We start from the raw sequence: 12758 nt of genomic DNA on the forward strand, positions 1-12758 counted from the left end.
GACATCAGCAATGATATCCCTCATTCCACGGCCTTTTCTGAATCCGGCTTGAACCTCTGGAAGTTCTCTGTCAACGAATGCTTGCAGCCATTTCTGTATTACCTTTAGCAAAACTTTACGTGCATGGGATATCATAGAGATGGTCCGATGATTTCTGCATTCTGTTGGGTCACCTCTCTTTGGAGTGGGCACAAATATGGATCTCTTCCAATCGGTCGGCCAGATAGTTGACTTCCAAATTTCTTGGCAGAGATGAGTGATGTGCTGCCTCACTTTCTTGAAAGATTTCAACTTTTATTCCATCAATTCCTGGTGCCTTGTTCTTTGCCAATTCTTTCACTGCACCTTGGACTTCCTTTCTTCAGTATCACTGGCTCTTGATCATATGCTACCTCTTGAAACACTCAGGAATATATAATAATTTACACCTCCAAACTTAGACATTGGCTACCTAAAATGAGGGGGCAATAAAGGCATGAAGTAACTGGCTTACAGGGTTTCAAGAGGGAGTTTAGTTTAAGAGTATGGGGGGAAAGAAAGAGTTCCCACTGAATAGGTTTCATTTTGTCTAGATGGGTCTGGTGAAAAGAGATGGGGATAAGATTCATATGACTCAATAGTGAATAATTATTATGACGAATTACAACTGTCACAATTGTAAAGGTAGAAGTTATGTAACAAAAATGGGAGTGGTTAAACTTACAGTCCAGAAACAGAGGACCCTAGGACCATCAAGGAAGAAGAGCATAAGCAGAATGCGGAACCTTATCCAGGGAAGCAGTGATGCCTGAGACGGAGGCATAGATGGGGACATGGAGCAGGGGCGCTGCTGAGGACTCTATATTCATGGGAAGAGAGGGACTAACATCTCATGGCCAGGAGGCAGACTTGCAGAATGTGCCCTTTGGAGGTGTAAATTATTATATATGCCTGAGTGTTTCGTTTTTAAAAGCTAAAGTGGATAGAGAGAAATACTGTTAACTGATGGTACATGGAGGGGATGATAATCATTGCAATGAAACAATGTGTATGATTTGTTGAATGTAAAAGTGATGATTTGCTCTGTAAACTTTCACTCAATCCACAATAAAAGCCTTAAAAAAAAAGAAAACATAGTACTAACACAAGGATAAGCATATATAGACCAATAGAGCAGATTGAGAATGGAGAAATTAATCTTTGCAGTCATATTCAGTTGATTTTTTCGGTGATGGTGCCAAGACAATTTAATGAGGAAAGAACAGTCATTTCAACCAATGGTGTTGGAACAACTGGATATCTATATGCAAAAGAATGAAGTTGGACTCCGTGATCTCATGTTGTGATGGTGGTGGTGGTGGTTATGTGCTGTGGAGTCAGTTCCAATCATAGTGACCCTGTACAGAGTGTCGGAGGCTGTAAATCTTCACGGGAGCAGAAAGCCTTATCTTTCTCCAGCTGAGCAGCTGACCCTGAGGTTAGCAGCCTGACTTGTAACCACTACGCTACCAGAGCTCCTTTACTCATGTTATGTACAAAAACTAATTTCAAATGTTAAAAAAGTCTAAATGTAAGAGCTAAAACTACAAAACGGTTAGAAGAAAACATAGGACTTAATCTCCATGGCTCTGGGGTAGGCAAAGTCTACCCAAAAGCACAAGTAACAAAAGGAAAAAAATGGGAGACTTCCAGCAAGATGGCAGACTAGGCAGATCCGCTAAACAGACCTTTTACAACAATGATACAGATACCAAGTGAAAAGTAGATGAATCAATGGAAGTCTGAATTAGTTACCCCAAAGATAAATCTCTTAATAACAGTAAGTTAGAAGAACAATTTGAAGACAGAATGAGAAAATCAGAAGAAAGTCTGAGATTTATGTGGGACAGCATGAAGAGGAATAACTTACGGGTAATGAAAATTCCAGAAAAGGTAGCAGAAGAAATGGAAGAATGCAAGAGTTAAAGTGAATAGAGGAGAATACTGTTAACTGATGGTACATGCAGGGGATTGCAATCATTGTAATGACACAAAGTATATGACTTGTTGAATGTGAGACTGAAGATCTGCAAACCTTTATTCAATTCAGAAGAAAAAGTTAAAAAAAAAATATAAAGAACACCACACCATTAAGAAAGTTGAAAGATGATTATCTGGTAAGGGGCTTGTATTCAGAATATGTATATTAAGAATTCTCACAACACATCATTTTTTTTTTTTTACAAAGCAAAGGATTGGAATAGTTTTCCAAAAAAGATTTACAAATGGCCAATAAGCACATGAAAAGATGCTTAGCACATCCTTAGCTACTGTTCTTGTATTGCTGTTTAGTGCAACTGAGTTAGGTTCTAACTCATAATGATCCCTGTATAGGGTTTCCGAGGAATGGCGTGGGTTTGAAGTGCCAACTTTGCAGTTAGCAGTCCAGTACTTATTCTACAGTGCCACACCATGACCCCCTTTTTTTGTTGTTATGTGCTGTCGAGTCAGTTCCGACCCATAGTGACCCTGAATAGGGTTTACGAGGAGCAGCTGGTGAGCTTGAACTGCCAACCTTGCAGTTTAAATGGCTTTGCAGTCTGGTGCATTAACCCACAGCGCCATACCAGGACTCCTACTTATATACAGACTACCTATATAAAGACCAAAAGGCAGCGGTTTGAATGGAACAAGCAGATGCTACAGGGTTTAAAATCAGGAGAGATGTGTGTCAGAGTTTACCCTTTCACCATATTTATTCAATCTGTATGCTGAGCAAATATCAGAGAAGCTGAATTACATGTGAAGAAGAATACGGCAACAGGAATGGAGAAAGACTCATTAACAGCCTGTGAAATACAAGTAACGTAGCCTTGCTTGTTGAAAGTGAAGTCATGAAGCACTTACTGATAAAGATCAAAGATTACACCCTTCAGTATGGATTCCACCTCGTCTAAAGAAAAAACAATCCTTACAGATGGACCAATAAATAATACATGGTACCAGAGAAAAGATTAAAACTGTCAAGGATCTCATTTTACTTGAATCTACAATCTACACCCTGGAAATTAAACACCATATTGCATCGGGCAAATCTATAGCAAAAGACCTCTTTTAAAGTGTTCAAAAGCAAAGATGCCACTTTGAGGACTAAAGTGTGCCTGAATCAAGCCATGGTATTTTCAGTAACTTCAAATGCATATGAAAACTGGAAAATGAGTAAGGACGACTGAAGAATAATTGGTGTCTTTAAAGTATGATGTTGGCAAAGAATATTAAAAATAGCATGGACTGCCAGAAAAATGAAGAACTCTATCCTGGAAGAAGTACAGTCAGAATACTCTTTAGAAGCAAATGGTGAGTAAGACTAGTCTCATGTATTTTGGTTATGTTATCAGGAGGGACCAGTCCCTGGAGAAGGACATCATTCTGGGTAAAGTAGAGGGTCTGCACAAAAGAGGAAGACCTTCAATGAGCTGGATTGACAAGAGTGATAGTAACAACGGGCTCAAACATAAGAATGACTATGAAGATGTCTCAGTACTGAGCAGTGTTCAGTTCTGCTGTACACAGGGTCTCTGTGAAAAGAAACAAAGTTGATGGCATTTAAGAACAGCTGTGAGAAAATAACTTTGTTTTTTTCAGAACCAGTCACTTATGGTCTATCTAACAGCACTAGATAACTAAGACAGTATATTAATTTTATCTCAATGAAATTGCTGAAAAGGAACTGAATTGTTCCATAAGGAGAGTTGGTTTTAATCATTAAGAAAAGATGTATATAGAAACAATTCTTCAAGTGAAAAGGGTCTTGTTCTTTCAGCAGGGGAAGCAGAAGGAAGAGGAAAAGGGAAAAAATTAGGTAACAAAAATCTCATCATTAAAAAAGGTACTATGAGAGGGTTTTAGTCTTCTAGGATTAGTTTTTTATAAAGATCCAAGGCATAAGTAGGTTTGTCGCGCTTTGGAATGAGTCAAAGGAAAGGTAAAGAAAATTTGGCAGTAGTTGAATTTTAACCTCTACACATAAATGTTGTATATAATACAAGTTTTTGATATAGACCCAAAGAGACTGACTTTCTGAGAAAATAGAGTGAGAAGGAAAGACATTTTTTTATTCATTAGACTTACCACTCGGCTGAAGTACTCGTCTAAAACTTCTACAAAGTTATGGATGAATTCATAAATAGCCATTTCATTCTAAAATAAAAAAGGACGGGTACAATTAATTTTAGTATAGCCCATGCAGAAGTTAAACATAGAGCTTCCCAGTCAGCTCTCAGGTTTCAGAGCATGTGGCTTTTTAGGCAGAATATGTTAGCAAAGTAGCTTCTACCGAAACAAATACTGAGAATTGGTCTATTGCTCATTTTGTCTAAAAGAAGCTTATCCATTAGGGGAACGTAGAAAACGTTAACCTCTAAAAGTATATGATGAATTGAGATGGACTGAAACCTTAGAGTCTAGTGCTTAATTTCTGAGCTCCATTCCCTGATTTCATCACCAGCTTGGCTTAAGTCATTTTTCAGGCTCTTTAAGCCATCATTTCCCATCCAGGAAACACAGTGAGGAAACTGTCTTCAAGTTTAGTTTATGGACAAAAGAGAATGAACTGATATTTCAAAATCTGAAATTCCTTACTTCCATGGCATGAAGATCTTTCTCAGGGAGTCTATGGCTTATGTGCCATTTATCTGGTACTGACATTTCTGAGGAGGTAAACTAAATCTAACACTAGGTAGTTATATTCATAGCTTGCTCTGGCTTTTCATGTGGCACTGTAGGATAAGCAATGGGCCACAAGGTCAGTTTGAACCACACGGTCAGTGGTTCAAACTCACCAGCTGCTCCTTGGAAACCCTACATAGGGTCACTATGAGTTGGAACTGACTCAATGGCACTTAACAACAATAACAACAACAGGTTTTACGTGTGCCAGCCTCTGTAATGCCACCACTGACTGGCATCTACACCTGTCTAGGTTCCCCTATGTGCAACACCACAATGGCAGGGCGCTGGTATTGCCTAGAAGGAGGAAAGCAGTATGCAGTGTGTGCTTTTCTCCTTCATAGGCTGCTCACCTAATCCAAGGAATACTCTAGGTATTTCTCGTCCACACAGTTTTCTCTCTCTCTCATCAGAAACCAAGATCCTTCAAAAGAGTTAAGCTAATTCTTAGGGAGGCAAATAGGAAGAAAGTGTCAATTTAAAGAATAAAACTCAGATCATTGTCTTTGATGTTCTTTCATTTCCCATAGGTTCAACTATTGTCTCACCTCTGTGTCATTAACTCCAACCACAATGAAGAGGGCTGCATACTGTCGATATATCAGCTTGAAATCTTTATATTCAATGAAAGAGCACTAGATGAAACAAAATTAGGTATCAGTTCCCAGGGATGCTAGAAAGCTCTTCAAAATAGCAGGCATCATTGCTACTTCCTGATTTGGAGAGCTCCTAGAAATACATATAGAACATTAAAACTTATGCCACATGTGGAAGCATCTCCAGGGGGAGAGGGAGACGTGGTTTCACATGGGTTCCTCCATGTACTCTCACTCATTTCTTTGGTTTAGCTCTGTGAGTAACTCAGCAAGCAGAGCTAATGAATAACTGCTATTTAAAACTGACGCCAATATAAAAATAAGCACACACAATAAAGGACAGTTCCCTCTTTCCTCTTTCCCTAGGCTCTTTTAGAAGAAATACACATAGCACACATATTCTTGAGAATCTGTTTTTTCTAGACAAAGAATTGATGTAGATCCTTTCTTTTATAAATTATTTACAAATGGCTTTTGTGTGGCAGATGCTAGACAAAAACTCCCGTTGTAAACATTGCTTCATATGAATTAATAACTAGCTTACCACCACAGACTTGTATATAAAACAACTCCTCTCTCAGTCATCTCTCTCCTAAAGTCATTGTACAAAGGGCAGTGGAAAGACACTGGGTGGACAGGAATCAGACAGGGAGCCAAAGGTCCAATGTAGCCCTTCCATTAGACTGCTGGGTGTGTTTGGCGAAATGTAGTTGAAAATGAACTTTATGGCTTTGTGTATATTCTTCTTGGCGCCTGGATGCACCTGGGAATGAAGCTGCAAGGGAATTCTTCTGTGGGAAAGCCATTTGACAGCCTGTAAAATGGAGGGATCTGAGGCTCTTATTTTAAGTTAGGACAAATGTATTAAGTACAGGGCTATTGCAGCTCTAGGCTCACTCTGTAGCCAGTATGATTTCTGCTCGGTTGGAACTTTCAAGGGAAGACAAGCTATTTGAAAAAACTAAGGGACATTTTCTAAAGCCACTCAGGAATTCCTGACATTAAAAAAAAAAAAAAAAGCATCAAAGTACTTTTGTGAATAAAAAAAAAAAAGAAAGAAAACTAAGGTGAGATAGTGCTACTTTGGTGTCTGAATATGCCAGAGCCCAGTAGACAAATTAAAAATAATTTAGAATGCTTCAAACATATCCAACAGCAGATTCATTGTAAAGCTTAATATTTCCAAGGTTATACTTTCAGTGAAAATCATGTTTGAAATCATGGAGTACCTGCATTCTGTAGAAAGATTCAAACAGGATTGCTTCTAAGAGTGTGTTTACTTTTACTTAGAGGGGATTATGTGGCTATCAGCACAACTCTTATAACGGTGTCTAGTTCCTTCTGAAAACAACGTCAGTGTGTGTGTGCCATGGCAGGCCAAAGCAGTAATTCAAAGAGCAACTCTGAGATGTTCTGACTGGAAAATCAATTTAGAAGCCAAGGGAAACACAGTTGCTATGCATAAATTCTGAGCACTGATTGATCTTAATATTTAATGACTGAACAGTAGTTCCCATAGGCAGCCTTTCTACCTGTGCAGTTAAATGAAGAACATATTAAATTAATGGCTGATCTAAACACGCTTTCATATTTTACCTGAGTTGTTGAATGATTTCCAGTGTATTTGAGTTGGGGCCTGAGTGAAGTAATTCAACATTTAAAGTTATTTTTTTGGTTTTTTAAAAAAAAAGACTTAAACAAAAGTTGTTATTTTAATGATTGTACTTAACCTCCATTTTAGCAGAAAGGACTGGTTTGTTGCTGCATATGAATTTTTAACTTCCATTTTCCCCATGAGTCCTAACTGACACGATGTCACTTAACAAAAAATAGTAAAATAAGGCAAATTCAAATTAAGTTTGTTTTGAAATCATAAGGTCCAGTATTATGTTGCTGGTGTACTTATAAAAATGACAAACAGAAAAAAAAAAAAAAACTGCAGACTACATGAGAATCATATTATTACCCTCTGGCACAAAATGGGCCTTGAGTGTTCCCTTCCTATGAGTTATTTAACCTTCACCTTTTGGCTTTAAGAAAGCCACCTGCTACAGACACTGGCAAAAGTTCCAAGGGCTTAATTCATATGAGCAAAAGAAGATATGTCTATGAGAAGTAAATTTGAGTTGCCACTTTCATTGTGCAATGAGACTAGCCATCCGAAGAAACAAAGACTTTTCTTGGTTTTCATTTTCATTATTTTCATTCATTTCACTCCATTCCTTATTTTCCCTAATAGTTGTTAAAGAATATAGTTCAAAGAAAACGACTTAATCCTTGAGAAGTCAGTTATAACAGATCTGCTGCTGAGCTGAATGCAGAGATAAAAGAGAAAAACAGAAACTTACTTGTTCATTAGATCGAGAGAGACAGCTCTTTATGACTTCAGTTTCCAGAAGTGTACGCTTATTAATTTCCACATGTTCATAGTACTTTGAAAGTCGGGTCTGCCCTTGTTTATTTACCATGAGGAAAAATTTTATCATCTTTTACTCCTAGTCGGTATTTTTCCAGAGTTAAAAAGCTAAGGTAGAAGTTGGTTGTAACTGGAACCTGGAGGACAGAATAACAGAAAGACAAGATCAAACTTTCCAAAGAATCATATTAAATCAGATGTAATATCAATAGTACTGTGCTTCTGTGATGTACTAGAGTAGATGAAATATCCTCTGATAACATTGGTTTTCTTTCCTGTGAACTAAAGAAATTTTAGTAAGTAACAAGTAAGCATAATTTTTACTAATTAGCTTCCTGAAACCTAGTCAAGATGATCCCTTGTTAACTTACATTAAGTGTTGTCGAGTTGCTTCCGACTCGTAGCAACCCTACCTAGCTGGTGGATTTGGATAAGCCACCTGTGGTTTGCAGTCTAGTGCTGATCCTACAGCGGCACCCCAGGAGTCCAAGATGATCCCTAAGGTCCCTTAAAAATAAGCAGTGTCCAGACTGTTTTATCTCTTCCAGAAAAGTCAACTCTATCCTACTTGGGACACAAAAGACATGCTATACTTACATCTACAATCAATAAATAGCAAAAGTAAATAGGGCATACAGACTGATCCTAATTCTTGTTAAAAATCTGATTTTGATGTTTACTTCCTAATTTCCCACAAATGTTAGCTGTTACTTTCAGCAGTTACAGTTTATAAGTATCAATTTCCCAACCTCCTTCCGAGGAGGCTGAAAAAGAAAGGTCACTACGGGCTAAATCAGCTCAGATGAGCATCTGTAGTCATCTCAACAATGTCTGAAGGTGTCTGCTAAGAATCAGTTTGCAAGGATTCAGCTGTCCGAACATCAGCAGCAGAGCCTGACTTACAGGCTTCCATGTATGTACTTCCCAGCCTCTTGGAGAACACAGCCTTAATTATGTGTTATGATGAGGCATCAATGCCTGTTCAAGGGTGGGGTTGACTCCTTTACTCATGTGTCATGTTGATAAACTGAGCTCTAGTGAAGTAAGCAGATTGCATTGGAGAATAGAACTTTGTGTGTATGAATGGTATGGTGACTAACCAGCAAAGTACACAGAGCCTAGAGCACACTGGATTGTCAAGAAGGTCTATCTTCTGTGCTTGGTTTTGTAGAGAGCTAAATCAAGCTGTAAACCAGCAAATTGTTTGTCTGTGGGCATTGTGCTATTTGAGGAGATAGGAAGATGCATTGGTTGAAAGCTTGGTCTGGCTCTGACTTATCTACATATTGTTATTAAACATGATATGTGCTCTACTGTTGAACTATTATTTAACCTTGTACAAATTATATTAATGCTGTGAAATCTTTTTCTGCTTCACCAATAGGAATAATAGGTTATTTACAACCGGTGCAAGTAGCATTATGAGCAAAGATAACAGAGAAATGTACCAGAGATTAGAAAGTTTTGAGTATTATCTTTGCTTATAATTTGTTTAATATGAGTTTATGTCATTTAATTTTTTAGAAAATTGTGGATCTTGTTGTTAAGTGCTGCCAAGTCAGTTTAGACTCATAGTGACACTGTAGAAGGTTGCCAAGGCTTTTAAATCTTTGCAAGAGCAGAAAGCCTCATCTTTCTCCCATGGAGCAGCTGGTGGCTCGAACCACCAACTTTGTAGTTCACAATCTAGTGCTTATTATAGGAGGAGTCCTGGTGCTGCACTGTGGGATAAAGCACTGGACCACAGAATCAGTTTGAACCACAAGGTCAGCAGTTCATACTCAAAGACTCAACACTCGAGTCGACTTGGACTCATAATGACCCTGTGTAGGATTTCCAAGAAGCGGCTAGTGAGTTTGAACCATTGACCTTGTGGTTCAAACTGACTTTGCTTATTCTACAGTGGGACATCAGGATTTCATACACATGTATAATCAGTACTTCATACATATGTATAATCGGGACTCCATACCCACATATAATTTAAACAGTTGCCAATTAAACAAATTTTACATGTACAATTCAGTGACACTGTTTACATGGACTAAATTGTACATTACTATACTGTTGCCTTCCCCATCCAGCTCTTATTTCCTAAACTCTATCAGGTGGGTGGTTCTCTCACAGCACTTCTAAGCACTAACAGCTTTAGAGTATCAAGCTGCTTAACACACTGTCCCAATCTGGCAAATCCTGGAGTTGATGCAACTTTTTCAGTGGGCAGGAACTGTGAGAAAACAGGATGTTATTTAAACTAGATCAGCTAAGGATAAGACAGGCGTGTCATGAGGAAGACTGGTCATTCACTCCCTTTTCCAGGGTGATAAACTCACTGCTGTAGGTGGGAATACAACATATTCTTTGTGCTTAATTGTTGTTGTTAAGCGCTCTTGAATCTGTTCCAACTCAGAGTGATGAACCTGTATAAGGTTTCTGAGGAGGTAGTAAGAACTGCCAACCTTGTGGTAGCCGACTCCAGTGTGCTTAATCATTTGATATTAAACGCTGTTTTTAATTCTCCTTAAGAACTGTGGCCAGGACTTCTAGTAAGATGGCATACGAGGCAGATGCCGTACACCGATCCTCTATAACAAAGGTTCGACAGACCAAATGAAACAGAGACAGATGAAAATTGGAAATACCTCACAACATGGATAACCTGGAGACACTGTTGTTTTTGTTGTTGTTAAGTGCCATTGAGTCAGGTCTGACTCATAGCGACCTGTATAGGGTTTCAGAGGAGCAGCTGGTGAGTTTGAACTGACGACCTTTTGGTTCAAACCAATCTTTTGGTCCAGTACTATCCTACAGCACCACACCAGAACTCCCTTGAGATATTGTTATTGTTAAGTGTCATCAAACTGGTTCCAACTCATAGTGACTCTGTATAGGGTTTCCAAGGAGTGGCTAGTAGCTTGAACTGCTGATTTTGTGGTTCAAACTGACCTTGCAGTCCAGTGTACTAACCCGCAGTGCCACACCAGGACTCCTCCTTGAGACATTAGGCTGAATTAAATTTATCACTCACAAAATGGCAAGTATTGCTGATATCAATGTGGTAAAACATTAAGAAAGAAATGTTTTACTTAATAAGTGATAGTGATGGTCATGCAATATACAACAAAATGGAGGTCAGCAGAGGAGAGATGAAGGTAGTGGGAGACAAAGGGAAGAGTGCAAGGGTTAAAGTGAATAGAAGTAAGTCCTGTTAACTGATGGCACATGGAGGGGATTGCAGTCATTGTAATGAAACAAAGTAAATGATTGGTTGAATTTAAAACTAATGACTGGCTCCTTAAACTCCATAAACCTTTATTCTATTCACAGTAAAAAGTTAACAAACAAAAAACCCCCACATTTATGGCCAGCCAATGATAGCAAGTGGCTAGTTAAGATAATCATACTTTCTTTCATTCCTCTTTGGAAAAGTTATTTTAAAACCACCTTTATGATCATCAGAAAGGCTACCTTGCCAGCTAAGAGTAAATAAAACATTACCTTCTCAAAAGCACCCATGCCAAATCTTTTCCTTTAAATGCCCCAGTGGCAAATGAGATGTAAACAGATCCCACTGGGATCTCATCAAGGCATCAAATTGATTTCCACCTTAGAAGCATAGCATAGCATTCCTTCCCAATGACTTCAAGAACAAGGATGGCAAACAAGGACTTGTTGAACTGAATCTCATTAGAATGTAAGTTTTGAAAAGAGTAGCTGAAGGCATCTAAAGACTTGTATCCATCTTTTTTTCTGTTACTCTCATAACAATTACACAATTAATTACTGTAGGATTCCAAAGTGATAATTAAGTGGAGGCACACAGTTGTAAACACTTGATACTATACAACATACAATACCAAGACTCAGAGAAAATGTCTGAGAACTGAAGAAAAATGCTTCAGGCGCCTATCCTGTTACTAGCAGTCATCAGGGAGGAGGGAAATCAAATATTATAAAACTGAGGGAGGGCAATAGGGAGGACTATGCCGAGACAAGTGCTGGGAGTAGTCAGGGAGAAAGGTATGAGCTTCCTGTTTATCAGCTCTTTGTCATCCAACAACACTGAGGGCTGGTGGCCAAGAAGTCAGGAGCTTCCACCACCAAGAGCCTGTGTGAATGTATAGAGAGAAGCAAGGGAAAAAAAAAAAAACAGCTTCACTGGGGAAAAGCAGTACACAAAGAATGCTGGGGTAGCCTTCCAGGGGATCTAGAAAACCCCCAGAAGAAAGAAGGTAAAGGTCACTCTGAGCAAGAATCTAACAAGAATTTTCCTTAGGTGAGTTATATTCTAAGGACATGCTTTAAGGCCAAGGTTGGCAGATTCACAGAATATGAATAGATTCATGTCCCAGAACCCTACATAATGTAAAGTAAATGCCCAGAGAAAAGACAGACTGAAAAGACTGAAATACATATTGAATTGGGCACAGCTTTCATATTTCTGATGGTATAATTCTGGGAGTTGGAACTGGAGGTGTCTTTATAGATGATCATATCCAAAGATGGAAAATAGCTTTCAGGTCAGGTGCCAACTGTGAGTGACTGTGCATGTACTGGCTGCCTTGAACATCGTGTGGAGAAGGATTCGGAGCTGCTTTTAGGACTTAGAACAAAAGGAAGCCGTGAAGGATTAGTAATGTCAGCTGTGGGTGAGGAAGACAGGTGTGGCAGCATAGGCACCTTTATTGTCACCCATGATGTACATGCTCTTCATTTTCAAGATGGGAAAATGGATGGTCACAAATGTAAAATGCTTAATTTGGGCCTCCTGATAAAACATTACATTGCTTTTGCCTCACTCAATGAATTAATGTCACTAATTTTCATTTAAGTGTAATATGCATCAACTCCAAGTAGCTTTGAAAATGATCAATATTCTCCTTTTTAATATTACTGCACAATCAATCTAGAAAATACCAAACAAATGACTGCATTAAAAAAAGGGGGAGTATACAGCTTTTAAAGGATCTCTGGTGATGCAGGTCAAACTTTCTGTGGGATAAAGGTAAGGTTTTCTGCTCCTGGAGAGATTTAGAGCCTCAAAAACCCAATACAGGATC

The 12758-nt window shown here is 38.6% G+C and overlaps 1 protein-coding gene across 1 annotated transcript in view; it reads right to left on the minus strand.

The window, feature by feature from the left end:
• The window catches only part of AP4S1 (adaptor-related protein complex 4, sigma 1 subunit), a 26564-nt gene extending 18796 nt beyond the window's left edge, over positions 1-7768 (minus strand). Inside the window, exons 1-3 of the mRNA XM_006835366.1 lie at positions 7631-7768; positions 5235-5321; positions 4090-4158 (exon numbers count right to left, since the gene is read on the minus strand). Of these exons, the coding sequence (XP_006835429.1) occupies positions 4090-4158; positions 5235-5321; positions 7631-7768 (294 nt within the window). The remainder of the gene's footprint in view (positions 1-4089; positions 4159-5234; positions 5322-7630) is intronic.
• Between the last annotated feature and the right edge of the window lie 4990 nt (positions 7769-12758).

Source organism: Chrysochloris asiatica, unplaced genomic scaffold (genome assembly GCF_000296735.1).
Source record: "Chrysochloris asiatica unplaced genomic scaffold, ChrAsi1.0 scaffold00017, whole genome shotgun sequence".
Classification (NCBI taxonomy): domain Eukaryota; kingdom Metazoa; phylum Chordata; class Mammalia; order Afrosoricida; family Chrysochloridae; genus Chrysochloris; species Chrysochloris asiatica.